Source organism: Zootoca vivipara, chromosome 1, assembly GCF_965207765.1.
Source record: "Zootoca vivipara chromosome 1, rZooViv2.hap1.1, whole genome shotgun sequence".
Taxonomy (NCBI): Eukaryota; Metazoa; Chordata; class Lepidosauria; order Squamata; family Lacertidae; genus Zootoca; species Zootoca vivipara.
The window spans coordinates 28,355,606-28,373,238 of record NC_142582.1 but is presented as its reverse complement, the minus strand read 5'-3'; the positions used below and the strand labels follow the sequence as shown (position 1 = coordinate 28,373,238).

General features: G+C 41.8%; 1 protein-coding gene and 1 long non-coding RNA gene across 6 annotated transcripts in view; one reads left to right on the top strand and one right to left on the bottom strand.

Annotated features, from left to right (window-relative positions):
* SLC4A10 (solute carrier family 4 member 10) overlaps positions 1-17,633 on the top strand; it is a 165,480-nt gene that overhangs the window by 87,777 nt on the left and 60,070 nt on the right. For all 5 annotated transcript variants that reach the window (XM_088661094.1, XM_035132522.3, XM_088661102.1 and 2 more), the window contains 3 exons: positions 2,243-2,381; positions 6,373-6,533; positions 14,968-15,156. In XM_088661094.1, the coding sequence (XP_088517220.1) occupies positions 2,243-2,381; positions 6,373-6,533; positions 14,968-15,156 (489 nt within the window). The remainder of the gene's footprint in view (positions 1-2,242; positions 2,382-6,372; positions 6,534-14,967; positions 15,157-17,633) is intronic.
* LOC148687510 (uncharacterized) lies at positions 2,297-4,180 on the bottom strand. The gene is made up of 3 exons (XR_015947892.1): positions 4,060-4,180; positions 3,080-3,131; positions 2,297-2,434 (listed from the first exon to the last, which is right to left on the bottom strand). It is a non-coding gene; the product is annotated as an uncharacterized LOC148687510 (long non-coding RNA).

The window sequence follows — 17,633 nt, the reverse complement described above, 5'->3', positions numbered from 1 at the left end:
TCTATTTTATATGCCCGGTCTCTTTAAGTCATTCATTTCCAATGCTTAGTCCAGTTTTGTGAAGTACCGTGGAATTCTATTTATGGAATAATAATAATAATAATAATAATAATAATAATAATAATAATAAATTTATTATTTATACCCCGCCCATCTGACTGGGTTTTCCCAGCCACTCTGGGCAGCTTACAACAGAAAAATGAAATAAAATAATCTATTAAACATTAAAAGCCTCCCTAAACAGGGCTGCCTTCAGATGTCTTATCTGGTAGCTGTTTTTTTCTTTGACATCTGATGGGAGGGCGTTCCTCCCTCCTCAATAAAACAGTGACTTCTGTCTACACATGACTGCAGATGAGGTTTATCTGTTTGCAGTTGAATTTACAGCCATGCCCCCCAGAGGAAATGTATCCATCAAGCAATTTATCATTATTGTCATGAGTTTTCTGTGTCCTTGACTAGCCATTGGCTCCCTGTCCTGCCCTAATGCATGTGGAAAGCACGACACAGCCTGTAGGCACACCAAACTCTGTGAACTGAGTGAGGCATCTCATGGTTAGCTGAGGAGATAGCATTCCCTGAATCCAGGGCTAAATCATTACACCAGCAGGAATACTCCTGCCTGCTCATACTTTTTGCCCCCCTTGAATGACTACACGGCTTCTGTGTGCACTCAAGAAATATTCCTAGTTATTCTCTCACCTGTGGAGCAGAGTGTCAGAAACATCAGCTATCCTTCTGTGCTCTCCAGAAATGCAAAGTAAAGTATGATGATAAATTAGATTTGCCTTTTTGATGCAAAGTATAATGACAGTATTTTTTTTATAAAAGAAAACGCATTAGCTGAATAACCGAAAGCAGGAAGTACTATAATGATTGCTTGAATGTATTGTGTTTTTTTGAAATATAACCAATGCACAATGCAGCCATGATGTTTCCCTAACACAATGCAGGATTTCAAATATTTCTTAAAATACCAGCACTAAAAGGGGTTTATTTAATCATTGTCTTCTGAGAAATATTCAGCAGGGTATATGCAAGGGAGGGGGGGGAATCATTTAGTTACCCCATTTCTTTGTCTTATTAAAAGTTTCATTCATTTTGTTTTTTGTTCATTCTAATTACATTCTGTTTGATACTGATTAGGAATAGCGTATTCAGTGGGAAATCCATTCTGTCTTCTGCTGTCTGTAACTTCACTGATTTTAATCCCATTGTTACTACATTTAAAGGAGGCCTGCCACTTCTTCCAGGCATCAGACCTGCCAAATTTCAGACAGATCAGGGAAAGGGGCCTGTGTTGTAGAGGCAATTTATCAAATACATAAATCCACAAGCTTCTGAATGTTTTCATTGGGAGACCTCGTTAGTCCAATGTGGCTGAAACTTTCAGATGTCCTATTGGCCTTTCAAAGAGCAGACTTGCCAAATTTCATGAATGGATTATCCTCTTTCTTTGAATTTCCATTCATTTCTGAGATGAAAATGGATGAAATTAACAGAGTCGAATAGACAAACTGTTTTACACCAATGAAACTGATTCAAAGCAATGACTGCTTGTCTTATTGAGAAAGACACGTGTTTATCAGCCTAGTTTTCACTTGTTTGTTTTTCTAATGTCACCAGGGTACTTTTCAGATTCGCAGGAGTCTTCTGCCCCATAGGAGTTTAAAATAAAAAAGGAAAGGCAACCCAAGAAAGGAGGTAGATGGAGGCGAGAATAAAAATGCGTTCAGTTCAATTGCAGATATTTTGTCTTCATTTTAGCAGGGCATGAGAATAAACTTAAGCAGTAACTACATCTCTAGGACATATAACCAAGCAGAGGGGAGTGTGTCTGATCAATTTTATACATGTTTATTTGTTAAGAAGGAATTTGCTAAACTGGAAAGCTTAACCGGTGACAACATGGTCCGTGTCGGTTTCAGAACACACATTTAAAGCATGACTGAGTTGCCAAGTTGTGATTATTTTATTACAGGCTATAATACCTGCCTGTAGAAGTTAATTCTATGGATGACAGACAGCTGCATAGTCTCACTGCACCCTGATCATTCACTTGTTCAACACTAAAGGATGCAGCTGTAACCAATAACACTGGTGCTTAATTGCTTAAAAGGTATTTATGTAAGTAATGCTCCGTGGAATCACTGTAGTGTGGCTCTTGCCGTTTTGGAAATTCTCCTTGTTTCAATTTGACTTCCCTGGTCTCTTCATATCCCCACTCTTGTTTTTTCTATAGACACCCCTTCCCAGCGGGTACAGTTTATTCTCGGAACAGAAGATGACGACGAGGAACACATCCCTCACGACCTCTTCACAGAGCTCGATGAACTTTGCTGGCGCGAAGGAGAAGATGCTGAGTGGAGGGAGACAGCCAGGTGAATCCCCTTTTGGTTTAGTATTTGATGTACAAGGAAGGACACAGTGGAACCTTCGAGAGACACAGAGAAGCCCCAAAGGCCTATTATTTAGGTTTAAGCCAAACATGTTGAATATATACCGAGTATTGCTACTTCGCATGCCTTTCCTTAGAGCCAGATGTTGGCAACATTTTTTTAAGGTCAGATAATGGTTTGTTTGTTTTTTTTAGGAGGGGGGAGAGATACTGTCATGGGCAAAAAATAAATAAGATCAATGCAGTTAGCTAGGATCTTTATTTCTCTGCTGAAAATGTTATAGCTATTTCAGAGTCCTCTCCAGAGTAAAGCAGAATGGAGTCAATTTGATTGCAAACTGGGTTTAAATTGAGATTCGGCCTAATAGCAAAGTTCAAGATGTAGATATGTTGCCTGTGTGTCTTTTCGTTGAACTTACTTTTTCCCGATTAGATAATGTAACATAGTGAATGGTTACTGTTTACTGTAATGAGGAGGCATTGCATAATGCTTTATACAGCACTAATCCTGAAATAATAGGCTTTTGGGGGTAAATCCTAAATCTTAACACAGTTCTAGTAAAGCAGGCATTGATCTACTGATAACTCTGGGGAATGGGTACCGAGACATTCCTTACCCCCAGCTTAATAAAGGCATTCTCACTATGCTGTTCTGCTTACATATTTTTCAGCCTAACCTACCTCAAAGGGTTGTTGTGCATCCAAATTCTTGCTCTGAGTTCCTTGCAGAAGACTGGAGAAACAAATACACAGCAATAAATAAATGTGTCAGGAGAAAGTTATGCAACAAGAAAACCTCAAATAAACTTTATTTCTGTCAGACATCGTGTTAGATTTGCCCTGGACCTCACTCATAGGTAGACAAATATTTAATTAAAGTTCCAAAATAAGATGAACAGCCACATTCTCTGCCAATGAAATGGATGTTTTGTTTTGTTTTCTGGACGACCAGAGCCAAATCCAACCAGTGCCACAATTTCAAGTAGTGCTTAACAAGCTTGTCATTGCAGATGTGTTTTCGGAATGCTCATCCCTACCTGGGAATGCCGTGTTCCTCTGAATGAAAATGGGTCACCATTTTAATATGATAGTAAATGGATTTTGCATAGCAGAGTGCCAGGACAATGCAGAACTTACATGTGGGAAGCCTTGGCTCAGCCATGGAGCTTGCAAGCTCCCTTTAGGCGAGTTGCAATCTCCCAGCCTCCCAGGGGCTGGATTTAGGTTTGATGAGGCCCTAAGCTACTGAAGGTAATGGGGCCCTTTATATGTCCAGCTGTCCTTTGTCAACAACAAATGGTCGCTGTTTTTTGTGTTGAATATATGCTATATTGTAATTTATGGAATAATAAGCATCTAAAGCCATTTGCACATAACAAAATATGTATTTTATCTAAGTAACTGTTGAACTTATCTTATATTTTGGAAATGTACATCCAGTTTTTTTCCTTTAATTTTTTTGGGCCCCCCCCAAGAGAGTGGGGCCCTAAGCTAAAACTTGTTTAGCTTATACGTACCATAAAGCTAGCGCTGCCCAGCCTACACTACCTCTCAGTTCTTTGCAGAAATGGCAGGGCATAGCATAGATGTCACTAATGTCAGTACAGTACTGTAAATAAATATTGCCTGATGCAGTCTATCGCAGTAGACTTTGACCTTACCTGACCTTTAGCCTCGGCCTGCAACATAGTTCACCTTTCAGGGTGTTTTTTGTTTGTTAAATCCTATGCGTCCCTTTTTCTTTTCTCTCTGCTACAGTTTTCATTGGTGCTGTTTTCTCTACTGGATGGCCTTTAAAGGCACAGGAACCCTGTCATTTCCGCCCATCTGCTTCCTCTCTAAATGTCTTTGTGTTTGTTCTTAAAAAAGGAGAAAAAACCCTAAGCAAAACGCATCGCCACTTGTGTGACTCAACTTAGGTCAGGGGGTGGGCCCTGACCCATCAAATGAAGGCTATCGATCCAACCAAATGTTCTAGCCATGTTCTTGCTATTGTAGCTTTTTAGTGGTGTAAGATTTGCCAAGATCTTGGCTGTTCTGTTACTCAGAAGGCTGATGGAGAGTGTGGGTGAACTGGAGTTCAGTTCCTCTGGGAAGTCAGCAGATATAATGAAAGTAAACACAGAAGATAGTGAGCGTGTTACTCCACAAGTGGATCGAGGTGTCCAAGACTCAGTTGCTTTGCTGAATATAATGATTTAATTCTCTGCAAAAGTGATACAGCTGAGTGTTAGAAAATTATAATTTTTTAAAAAATACGCCACTGGTTAACAATGCTCAGCATATTCTTTATATGTTGGCCCTGGGAAGGACAGTATTCTTATTTTAGTTGGGAAACAAATGTTGATACATACTAACTTGTTTGGGATTACCTTTTGGGCTTCATAGCCAATAAAGAGATTTGAAGCTCAGCCACCCAGTCTGGTATTCATCTAGTGCACGTTATCAGTCATCAAGCATTTCAAATTTACAAGGACATAGAAGACTATATTAAATAGTTGCATGCATGCATGCAAGGATTGCCACTAGTGCAATAGGACTATCCCTTTCTCGCTCCATGCACCCCAATGCTGCCCTCAGATATTTTCCAAAGGGTTGGGGGATCCCCTAGAACAGATTTAGTGGGTGAGCAAAGGAAGGAAAGGGGGGAAATGTTCCGTTGTACAAGGAGGAATCCTCTTGGTGATGGAACCTTAGCCTTAGTGCTGTGTTGGATACAACACACGGAGAATATGTTGTTTCATAATGATGACATGGCGGAGCGGGGAGAGACAACTTGAAGAAGACTTGAGTTCCTACGCTCAGTCTTTGCTTCAGGTGTCATATTTCATGGCTCCTCGCCCTCTTTCCTTCTTTTTTTCTCTTCTATGTCTGCAATTTTTAGCTGCTAAGCCTCCCGACAGCTCCCTGTGTGTTTTTTCTTAATTACTTTTGAACAGCGCTTAATAACTTCAAGAGCTTTCTAAATAAAATAGGATGAGGAGCTTGGTCTCCAGTGATGATTAACTGCTGGAAGATATCGATCTGGTCTAGAAACAAAGATTTAAATTAAGGAAGGAGGTTTTATAAAGCTGCAAAGATTGTTGGGGAATGCTTTTCTTTTCATGGATGTCCTCTTTGATCTGCTTCCCACATTTCGAACATGTTATTATCAAAGACAAAGCAGCGTTTTTTAAATACTTGACTTGCCATAATATAGAAACAAGTTGCTCTGTCATAATTAACAGGTGCTTGCCCCCCAAAATATATCCAACCCTTTGATTTCTCAGTCCTATAAAGCAGGCAGGAAGATGCTTTGCATTCGCATTCCTGACAGCCAAAATAGATACCCAAAGATTCATTCTGAATCCATCCATTTTCCTTTTATTGTGGAGATCCTAAGCAGAGGATCCTTTTTCACTAGTTTTATAGAAACACAGGGATAGCATTGAAACGAGGGAAGCAAACCATTATGCACATACCATGCTGTGGGGTTGTATCCATTCAGAAAAAGCTCTGGGATCAAGCAGAGGTTTTTGGGAAGGAAGTGATCATCACAAAATCCCTGCTTTCGCCTTCCTAGTTTTCGTCTCCACTTTGCATGCTGTTATGGAAGGTCTTCCAACCCTTTTGGAGTGGATTCGGGGGTTTGTTTGTGTAGGAGGCTGAAGGGGGAGGTAGCAAAAATTGCCTCCTGCTTCCGTTGGTGGAAGCCTCCTCTCAATCAAACAGGCTTCCATGAAACAACAGGACGTAGTTGGATGCAACCCAAAGAGCGGAGCTGTGAAATTGCTATCATCTATCTATCTATCATCTATCTATCTATCTATCTATCTATCTATCTATCTATCTATCTATCTATCTATCTATCTATCTATCATCTATCATCTATCATCTATCATCTCACTATTTGTGTTTCTTCTCTATTGCTTCTGCATGACTGACATTTCAGTTCTCAAACAGAAGGAACTGACTGAGCTCTTTTGCTTGCTTAGGTGGTTGAAATTTGAAGAAGATGTTGAAGATGGAGGAGAGAGGTGGAGTAAACCATACGTCGCCACGTTATCGCTTCACAGCTTGTTTGAACTGAGAAGTTGTATCCTCAACGGCACTGTGTTGCTAGACATGAGAGCAAATTCTTTAGAAGAAATTGCAGGTAAGTGTGCAGTTAACACAACAATATAGAGATCGTATAGTACTCTCTCCATCCCCAAAATAAAACAACACCATCACACTGCCCTGCATAAGATGTGATGTTTCTCTATGGGGTGGTAATATATTTCAAACTCCAAATAAATAAAATTCCAAATTCTAATGTGCATTTCCTTTCCCCCTGATGTTTTCTACTACATTAATGTTGGTCTTTCCAGTATCATCACTGAGACAGAGATGTACAAGTTGTGGAAAGGGAAGGTTAAGGGGTGTAGCTGTTGTTGAACGGAAGATACCATTTTCTTGAAGAACAGAGTGGAGGTTATAATTCAGAAGAGAAGCTGAGTACTACTTCTCATGTATAAGATTCAGTAGGGCCCCAAAGTTAATCATGTTAAATGCAAGTGTGTGTGTGTGTTGTAAAGATATTTCTATAGACTTGGTAGGAATATTTTTTGGGATAAGGGAAGAAAATAAAAATGTTCAAAACAAGTAGCTCATAGATTATGTTCTTATGTGGGAATGTGAGAAAATGGGCAAAGGGGGGAAATAGTGACGAGTTAGTTTGCAACCCAAATCCTATTAACTTTACAGTAAGCCCCAGTAGGATTTCCTTCAGAGTAGAGTAGACATAGTAAGGATTGCACTATTAGTGCCTTAGGCAAATCTGATGATGATGATATGATGATGATAATGTAGCACAGGTGATCAGTCACTTAATCTGATTTGTGGCTGCTTAGTCAGAGGAGGCTAATAATCTGCCACGTCCCAGCTGAAAACCAACGGAATTAGTTGTCCCTTAATTGCACCAGCATTCCTGGCATGCTCTCTATCTGTGTCCATCCTTCTCCCCAGAAGACTCCCATCACCAGTCCTGCTACATGCCCCCCTCCCCCCAGCTGCATGCCTGTTTAGAATTGTTAGAATGCCTCTTGCTTGCCTGGGCGGAGATATAAATAGGGGCGTGTCTAGGAACCTTTGGCTTTTGTTTGTGTGGTCAGAATACAGCCTGCTGTGCAAAGGAGAGCATCACATCTGTGACTCTGCCCACTGCCCCCTCTGTTCCCGCTCACCAGTGGTTATGTGGCCCCTGGAAGGTTTCTCATGAGTGAATGTGGCCCTGTGACTCAAAAGGGCACCCCCGCTCTTCCACATACAGTTGCTGAGTAACCTTGGGCTAGTCACTCTTCTTTGAAGTCTCTCAGCCCCACTCACCTCACAGAGTGTTTGTTGTGGGAGAAGACGGGAAAGGAGAATGTTAGCCGCTTTGAGACTCCTTCGGGTAGTTATAAAGTGGGATATCAAATCCAAACTACTCTTCTTCTTCTTCTTCTTCTTCTTCTTCTTCTTCTTCTTCTTCTTCTTCTTCTTCCTCTTCCTCTTCCTCTTCCTCTTCCTCTTCCTCTTCCTCCTCCTCCTCCTCCTCCTCCTCCTCCTCCTCCTCCTCCTCCTCCTCCTCCTCCTCCTCCTCCGCTGCACCCCTCACTCCCCGGAAATTGATTTGGGGGTAGTAGTCAGGAGAACACCAAGAACAGTGGGGGTGGGCAGGCTGGAGGAACTGCTTTCTCTGGTGGAATAATCCCCTTGGCGTAGCAATGAATTCCTCCCAAACATTTCCTTGCCCTTTTCTATACAGGCTGTGCTTTGACATTGTGGATTCTGCTCTTTTGTCTCTCGCTCGCTGCAATTTGATATTTTAGGAATTCAGCTCAATAATTAGTGTTTGATGGGGAGAGATTGAAAGGGGTGGAGAGAGATTGGTTCCTTGCTAGTTCCAAAGATGCTGCTGGCATAGGTGTTTCTCCTGATCATTTGTAGCCACGCTGTAATTGCTTAAGCATTCAGGGAGCTGCTGCATGCAACTCAGGAATCACTGTTATGATTGCTAGCGCTGAGTTCAGAGATCTTCCAGCAGCAGGAGTGAGTCAGACTATATCAGGGTCCTGGCCTCTCTAGATGGCTGCTGGGCAACTGTCACTCAGTATCAGTCAAATAACAATGCTGCTATTTCCCTTAACTTGGCTAAACCTTCTACATTACAGAAACATGATTTTAAAGGTGTGTAGACCACAATAAAATGCATTAACACACATATTCCTATATATAATATATAACATGCATTTGATTTTTGCAGCCTTAGGCTGCAATCTTAAATCTTAGGACCAGCATCTATTTTTTTACTTCTGAGAAAAAATATTCTAGAACTCCCTGCCTATTAATATAAAGCAGGCAGCTTTGCTATATTGTTTCTGATGCTTCCTAAAAACTTTTTTGTTTACGCAAGCCTGCTCATGTAACTGTGTTATGTATATTTGCTTTTACAAGTGTTGGTCTTATCTATATTTTGATTATGTGTGTGGTTTTTAAGGTGTGTTTTATCACTGATCTTTAAGCTAAAATTTTATACTCTTACGTAAACTGTTTGGAGGGTTTTCCCTTTAATTAGGCAATATATGAACCACACTACAGTATATGGGATGCAGGTGGCGCTGTGGGTTAAACCACAGAGCCTAGGGCTTGCTGATCAGAAGGTCGGCGGTTCGAATCCTTGCGACGGGGTGAGTCCCGTTGCTCGGTCCCAGCTCCTGCCAACCTAGCAGTTCGAAAGCACATCAAAGTGCAAGTAGATAAATAGGGACCGCTACAGCGGGAAGGTAAACGGCATTTCTGTGTGCTGCTCTGGTTCGCCAGAAGCGGCTTTGTCATGCTGGCCACATGACCTGGAAGTTGTACGCCGGCTCCCTCGGCCTATAGAGCGAGATGAGCGCCGCAACCTCAGAGTCGGTCCCTTTACCTTTACCTTTACCTTATGAACCACACTAAATACAATACAATACAATACAATACAATACAATACATTAATTTTATTATAGAGCTGGTTCAAAGATGGTGTGAAGGGTGACAGATCCCATTGCTGCTTCCTAAAGTTGGCTGCTCTCGATTCCCATAACTACAATCAACACTTTTTTCATATCACACTTGTTGTTCCTACGTATAGTTATGGTACTTCTCAGGTACCCAGTTTCCTACCTCAAGGTCCCAAATTGCTGATCCCTTCTTCAAACAATGAGAACTCAGTCCTAGTCCACAGCACTTGACCAGCACACCATGTGCCTTCTTGACCTTAAACAGCTATTTCACACTATATCCTCCCAATTATTTCAGTTCAAATTGGCAGGTGGAAATGTTCTCTTTGATATTTTCATCTACTTCCTTTGGATGCATTCTAAAATTATCATTTGGTTTGAATGCAGCCACTTAAATGGCTCTTGGATTTTACAATATGCCATTTTTCTAGCTTGAATCAAACGTGGTTTTTTTTATTATTCCACTGTAGCTTACAGGGGTAGACGGGTAAAGTTGTGGGCTGCGTATTTTCTTTTTGTGTTCTTTTGGGCAAATGTCCAGTCGTATTGCACACATTCAGCCTTATAAGTCATTTCAGTGGACGAAATGGGATTTCCCTTTCTTGCCCATTGCTACAGCTTCCCAATCTGCTCTGCAGAGCCCCCTAACCTTCTAGAGCAGAGGTTTTCAACCTTTTTGAGTTCAAGGCTCCCTTGACCAACTACCGTACATTCTTTCTGTGGCTCCCCTGTGGGGAAACGTGCTCCGAGCCTCAGAAGCCCAGTTATGTCACCCCCTTGCCTGCAAAGCCGGCAGCCCCTCACCTCTTTTCAAACACCTTTCCTTGTGGAGTGTTCCCTCAGCCTCCCTTCTTCTCTCCCCTGGCCAGCCCCAGAGGCACTGTTTGCCTGGAGAGCTTGTAGTCAGGGCTGCTGCAACAAACAGCTGTACAAGCCTTTGGAAGGCTTTGATGTGAGAGGGTATCAGAGGAGGGAGGGAAGGAAAGAGGGACAGAGGCCAGTATTGCCCGTGGCACCCCTGACCATCATTCAGAGCACCCCAGGGTGCCACAGCACCCTGGTTGAAAGCCACTGCCCTAGAGCAATTTTAGGAAAAGCAAGCTGCAGGGGAAAGGTGGAAAGAATAAGTCCCATTTGCACAAGCAGAAGTCAGTTGCACAAATGGGGTATCACAATTGGATGTCACCCTATATTTACTTTAGATTAGCTGCTTAGATCCTAATTTTCCTTTCTAAAAGCATAAGAAGACCAAGGCAGAAACAACACATATGTAAAAAAAAGGGCTGTGAAAATGCATTTTTAAAATAAGTTTTTTTAACAATTGTGGAATTTGCCATTAGCTCACCAGTGCCACCTAGTGTCACATTTGTGTAATGCACTTAAAGTGTTATACAGTAGTATCTCCGGTTACGTAACCCTCTAGTTACGTAAACGTTGGGATGCGAAAGCGGCAAACCAGGAAGTATCCAGGATCCGGCTGGACCTCCGGAATAGATCTCATCCGCAACTGGAGGTACCACTGTATTTGCAGCTGTATAGCTGAGTCCCAAGCCAATGATCCATCTAGTTCAGCATCCTGTTCTCACAGGAGCCACTCATTCATTCAACCTTATGGGAATGAAACAATGCTCACATTCATTGATAAGGGACTTCCCATTTCCCCCTTTTCCTCTGCAACCCACTGTGCTACTCCTAAATTTGGTCCTTTGGCAATGGTGTGGGATAGGCTACAGGGGCTGCAGATGGAGGGGGGAGATTGTGGAAATGGTCCTTTCCTATATGTGAATTGAGGACCAACGTAGGATCCAGTGTGGTGCATTTTTACTTCTGTTTTCTTCATTGGTAAAATACTCCATCCTACATTCTTGTCAGTATGACACACAGACACTAGGATTTCCATTACTGGTACATTATGTTTGGAAATGACTTCATGACCATTTTGAGATCACACAGCTTACAAGGACACCACAAGCTATTTCTTATCAAAGAAAATATTTTTTAATAATAATAATAATAATAACAACAACAACAATAACCTGTTAATAAAAAAAACCCTCACCCTTAAGCATTGTACATAAAACAGTAAGAAAATAGTAATAACATTCTATAAAGTAGAATGGATCACAAATTTTTAAAAGTCTTGCATTTTCAGTTTGTAAGAGTCCTGTTTTTGATTTTCCATGCCAATAATGTATGTGCTTCCGCAAATAAATAATAAATAAATAAATAGATTTTCATGGCAGTCTGATATAAATTTTTTTGTGTGTGTGTGTGTGTGTGTGTGCGTGCGTGCATGTGTATTTGCATAATACGACTGGTAGAATAATATTTCCAGTGAGCATTTCCTTTCCCCTGGTCCCCAAAATCCTGCTGTGCTGGGAACGCCCTGAAATCCAAACCTTTATACAGGTTCTTAGGTTAATTCTGCGTCTCTTAGCAACCTTTTCTTAATACTGGCATGGATACATTCCACTTGTTGTTTGGCCATAAGAAATGTCTACACTTTCGTTTGTTACCTTGCTGAGCACTACTTGAGTCCCACCACATTTTGCTTTTACTAGTGAAGAATTTTTTTTATTTTTTTTACCAAGAAGTACACAGTATGTTCCACCTACACCTTGCTGTTGATGCTGATGTTCCCTGCCCCTTAAAAGCTGCATCCACAGGTCAGCCCTGTCTCCATGCATTGTTATTTGTTTATTTCATAAAATTTATACACCACTTGATTGTCAACAACAACAACAACCACCCAAAGCAGTTTCTACAAACAAAACAGTAAAATCAAGAGAGAGAGAAAAATACAACCCTGCTTTAAAACGTACAGAAGTTAAAATGCTAAAACAGATGAAAAAATTACCTCAACTTTTAAAGCATCTGGGTAGGAATGTTTTTAAGCAGGCACTGAAAAGAGTACAGTGGCAGGGAGTTCCAAAGTGCAGGTGCTGCCACACTAAACAGTTGAATTCTTCTAATGGTGGAATGGGTGGCATCTGCAGTAGCGCCCAGTTCGATTGTGCATTGAGTCTGGGTATTTGCATGGGGGAAGCCAGTGCCTCTGTAGGAGTTGGAACCCTGTGCAAGACTTTCCATCTGCAGAAATTCACATCTTGAAGATGATGAAAAGCTTGACTGTTTTTGACACCTTAATCGTGTATCTGTCCTCTCTTCTTGGTTCATGATGAGAGCTTACTGGGAGACGTGGGGTTGCAGAGAGAAAGAAAAGCTCACGAGCAAAAGAGTCCATGACTCAACCTTCATTGTGTCAGAGGTTTGGAGTGGCACGGCTTCTCCTAATGAATATGCTAAAACCCTTGCTGCTCAGCTTGCTTTAGTGAGAAACTTGCTTTTGACTTTTAAGCCTTAAGGCTGCCTTCCCCCTCCCAGATCTCTAAAAGCTCAACAGGACAACATCTTAATACTGTCTCTGAGAAGCCTCCATCATCAGTCTCTCCTCACTGCTGCCCCACCTTAATTCTAGTATATTAACTTTATTATCACGGAACTTCCTCTATACACATTATGCCTGTTACTTATTCGTTACTTGAAAATATTAACAACCTTTTACGCCATCGCTGCGGATGCCAGGGAGGGTTAGAGAATGCAAAATGAAAACAACCGGCCCAATAATAAAACACAATGCATGCAATGCAGCTAAAACAAACAGAGCCTGATTAAACAAGTAATCAGCTCACACAGCTTAAAAAGCTTGGGCAAATAAATCAAGTCTGAAACTGGTGCTTAAATGATAGCAACATCAGCACCAATCATATCTTGGAAAGGGGGGGGGCACTTGGGAGAAGGTTCTATCCTGTATCACTCACCGCAGAGCAAGCTTCTCCCAATGCAGGGAAGAGGCTCCTCTGAAGTTCTGAGGGCATGGGCAGCCTGATGAGGGGAAGAGGTTCCTTCAAGTATTTGGGTTCCAAGCCGATTATCTATCCCTGAATTTTACATGTGCACTAAGTCTGAGATAGATGATGTGCAGCCAGCAGGGTGCTCACACACCCCTAATGTGTTTCGCTGAGCTCAGATGAGCTCTTGTTAGTAATCTGAGAATTCCTGTTTTAAAAGCTTCTGGTTTAAAAAAGAGAGAGAGCAGATTTTAAACGCTGCAGCGGGTACGCGTCTGACCGTGACGTTGAAGTACGATTGAGAAATACTCGCCATGGTCTTGAGTTCCTAGTCCTCATCCCTTCAAAACCCCATAGGCCATTTCCCTAAGTGGCACTGAAACTGCCACTGTGTTTCTCTTGCAATATTTATATGGCCACTGATATTGTGGACCAGCAAAGTTCACCCCTAGCCAATGTACATTCGGATTTCAAAGAAAACTCTGTTGAGCAAGAGATGTTGAAAGCTGCTTTTTTTGTAGCTCATCTGAATATTTGATGGACATTGCTATTCATCTGAATATTTGATGGACTTCCAGAATCCCAGCAGCTGCGGGAGGAAGTGATGAGTGGTGTGGTGTGTCGTATTTCCCCTCATCACTTCTCTGCTTCAGATCATTCCCTTAATCCCACTGCTTTGCAGCTGTTTGGAGAGCAAAATTCTAAGACCCATGCTATCCACTGGATGCATAGCTCCACCATCAGAAAAGCCACCTTGTGGCATTTCATCAGGGAACAAAATGTTGACTGCAAGTGAGTGTTGCATAACTATGAAGACCAGCTTCCTGGAAGCCAGCTGCTCTCATCCAAGCCTGAGCAGTTTCCAGAGGTGTGCGAAGACTTTTGATCTGGACTGGGTTTTTTGTCTCCTGTTAAAATTATGTATGCAGAACTTTATGGCATCACATTCCAAGCCCTAGGAATAACCAAGGGTGTTGGTGGGAAGGGGTGAAAGGAGAAGAGTTGGAGAATAAATTCACGCATCTGTGCATTGCAGGGCAATCTATGAGAAAGCTGAAGGCAAGTTCATATTTGGTTACCTGTTAATCTACATATACAACAAACTTTGCTGGGTTCATAAGATTGACAGGTTTGGGAGTTAGTCTATCTCACCCAGAAAACATTGTGCCATTATGGGGCAACATAGGTAAAGGTAAAGGGGCCCCTGACCATCAGGTCCAGTCGTGTCCAACTCTGGGGTTGCGACGCTCATCTCGCTCTATAGGCCGAGGGAGCCGTCGTTTGTCCGCAGACAGCTTCCGGGTCATGTGGCCAGCATGACAAAGCTGCTTCTGGCGAACCAGAGCAGCACACAGAAATGCCGTTTACCTTCCCGCTGTAGCGGTCCCTATTTATCTACTTGCACTTTGATGTACTTTCAAACTGCTAGGTGGGCAAGAGCTGGGACCGAGCAACGGGAGATCACCCCGTTGCAGGGATTTGAACCGCCGACCTTCTGATCAACAAGCCCTAGACTCTGTGGTTTAACCCACAGCGCCACCTGGGTCCCTTATGGGGCAACATACAATGGCCCAAATATTTTGTTGGATTTCTGAACTGGGAATTCCTCAGTGATGCTTGCTAGTTCTCCTGTTGTTGTTGTTGCTGCTGCTGCTGCTCTTTGGCTCCTTGTGATCCTAGCTCCTGGTGTGATTAGATCATTTGCCTTTTATATTTTCAGACATGATTCTTGATCAACAAGTAGGCTCAGGACAACTCAGCGAAGATGTTCGTCACAGGGTGCACGAAGCTCTGCTCAAACAGCACCACCATCAGAATCAGAAGAAGCTAAGCAATAGGATCCCAATAGTCAGGTCCTTTGCTGATATTGGCAAGAAACAGTCTGAACCTCATTCCATGGACAAAAATGGTAAAGTGTCATGTTATTTCAGTGATAATTACTGGCAGCTCTTGCAAAATATTTGTCAAATGAAACACACGTATTGCACACCTTCAGATCTGAAAGCGATAGGCACCCCAACCTTAAAACTACTGCCTCTTCCTGTGTCACTGGCGCAACATCACTACAACACCTGTATAACCTATCACATTAGAGAGCATTCTTCTCTATAGTTTTTCCTTTTCTGCTCATAGCAAGAGCAGGCTGTGGTCCTTTCCCTTTGGAAAGCTAACACTACGAGATATGGGAATAGGACTTTCTTGGCAAAGTCCCAGGAATTACAGAAGAGTTTCCTGATAGGGCTTGCCAACCTGGTAAGCAGACTGAAAGCCAACAGGGCAGCTTGCGCAGTCCTTCTGTTTATGCCAGGTGTTCAGGGATGTGCTCTAGTTTAATTAGTTTCTCCATTTCCAGTTGAATTAGATTCTGTTTCACACTCGGTTTTTTTGCTTTCTTAGCTTGCAAATGGATCATACAGTACCTTTATTGATTTCGATTGTAAGCCATTTCATGTTTTGTAAAGATGCAGCAGAGAAGGTATTTGCAGTAGAAAGTCAAGCAAATGTTTTGCGGTGTTGTGCAGGCGTGGCTACAGTTACGCCATTCCCCAAGCAAGAAAGAGTTGGCACATCAAGTCTCTGAGATCAGAAAGGGTGGCATTTTCAGACCAGGGGAAACCTAATTATATTGTCTTCAAGGGACTCTTCGATTAAGAGACTTTGTAAGTAAGTCGGCCTGTCCTTGTGCCATAAGCCAAAGCCCTCAGTCAAGCTGAAATCAATGAACTCCAGGTACGGTAAGCTGTTTGAGGATTGCAGCTGAAATGCCTGGAGGTGTAGTCTGCAGACTATCTAAAGCTGATATGGTTATACCTAAGATTCTTTTTGACAGTGGCACTGGTGTGTGAGTGACGATCAAAACAGGTATATTCATATTCTGTGTTCCATAGGGATACAACAAGCCTTCATAAAGTATGTGATTTAGCTTCAATGCAATTGCAAATTATAGCACAAGCCAAGAGATGATTCCATTGATGTTTCAAATCCCTACTCCTTAAGGGTGATTATTTCCAATGTTACAACAAATAATAATATATTTTTTAAAAAAAGATTCTCTGAAAAATTAGGCAGATGTAGGAAGTGTTGGGCAAGTAATGGGCAGGGCAGTCTTACTAGGGCACTACTATGGATCAATTCATACAGCAAAAGCCTGGATCTGGGAGGGCATTTTCCTGGTAGTACTTTCAAAGCTTCCAGCAATGTAAAGCACAGGTTCTTAAATTGCATTCGGAAATAGAAGCAAGTTTAAAGTGAAAGGACTCTGGGCTTCAATTGATGCTTTTTCCAAAATGCTGAAGCTTGCCATTGTACCATGCTTACATATTATCAACTGCTGATTGCTTAAAACTTACTTATATTGAGGTCCTATGCCTTTGTCTGAACTATACGATTTTGGACTGCTGGTATGGGGCTTACGTGATTCAGTGCTCTTCCATATAAAAAATTTCCCGCACACAGAAAACTAGATATAAAGGAGAAGCATTCTAGTGTTCTAGTCTAGATTTTTTTCTTGATGTGCTTGATTTTTTAAAAATTATATTAGGGGAATCTTGTGAGCCGCTCCCTGCGATCTAAAGTGTTGCAAGTTTGATACAGTTTGACAGCCTCTGTGAGAATTAGTTCGTTAGATTTATTCCATTTTAGGAAGCAATCATTTAAAAAAAAAAAACTAGTGTAGTTTTGTTTTCAAAGAAGCCTAAAAGCCTTGCTAATGTTTGAGACCATGAGGCATCCTCAAATAAATGGCCACAGCCAATGTATATATAATAAGCAGTACATAACTGAGGTTTAGGAGGTGGTGTTTCATGATCTCAAGTCTTACTCATTTTGAGGTTCTAAATTTCTTATATTGGTCATCTTTTGTTTATTTTATTTATTTGTAATGTTTTAGCCATTTAGTCTTTCTTTCTTTGGGATTCATATTTTCAATTTTGTATCAGTCACCACAAATAGTAGACTTGCAGCCAGGCTCCACAAAGTGCTGAGCTAGAACATATATGAGTGAAAGAAATGGGATTTGTGCTAGGACACCGACTTTAAATGGGCCAAAAGCTTACGAGAATTCATTCCCAGAAACTGTGTTCGATAGCTGATGAATAGCTGAATTAATAATGTGATGTTCCAGCATGTGCAGAGTGGTACCGAGTAACCACGGTCCACCCCATCCACAGATTTAGGATATTCAGGACGCATTGCGTGGGTCCAGCTCCAGCAGATCTCTTCTTAGAACTCAACAGTCACATGTTATCTATCTAGAATCTCTGTTTAAGATTGCTGTCCTGCATTCCTTGAATGTTGAAGGCCATTTCATGTTTGCAACATCTGATCAAGTCTGGCATCTCTCCTCTCAGTGTAGTGAGTCGATTTCCCACCCCCACTCCCCTGTAC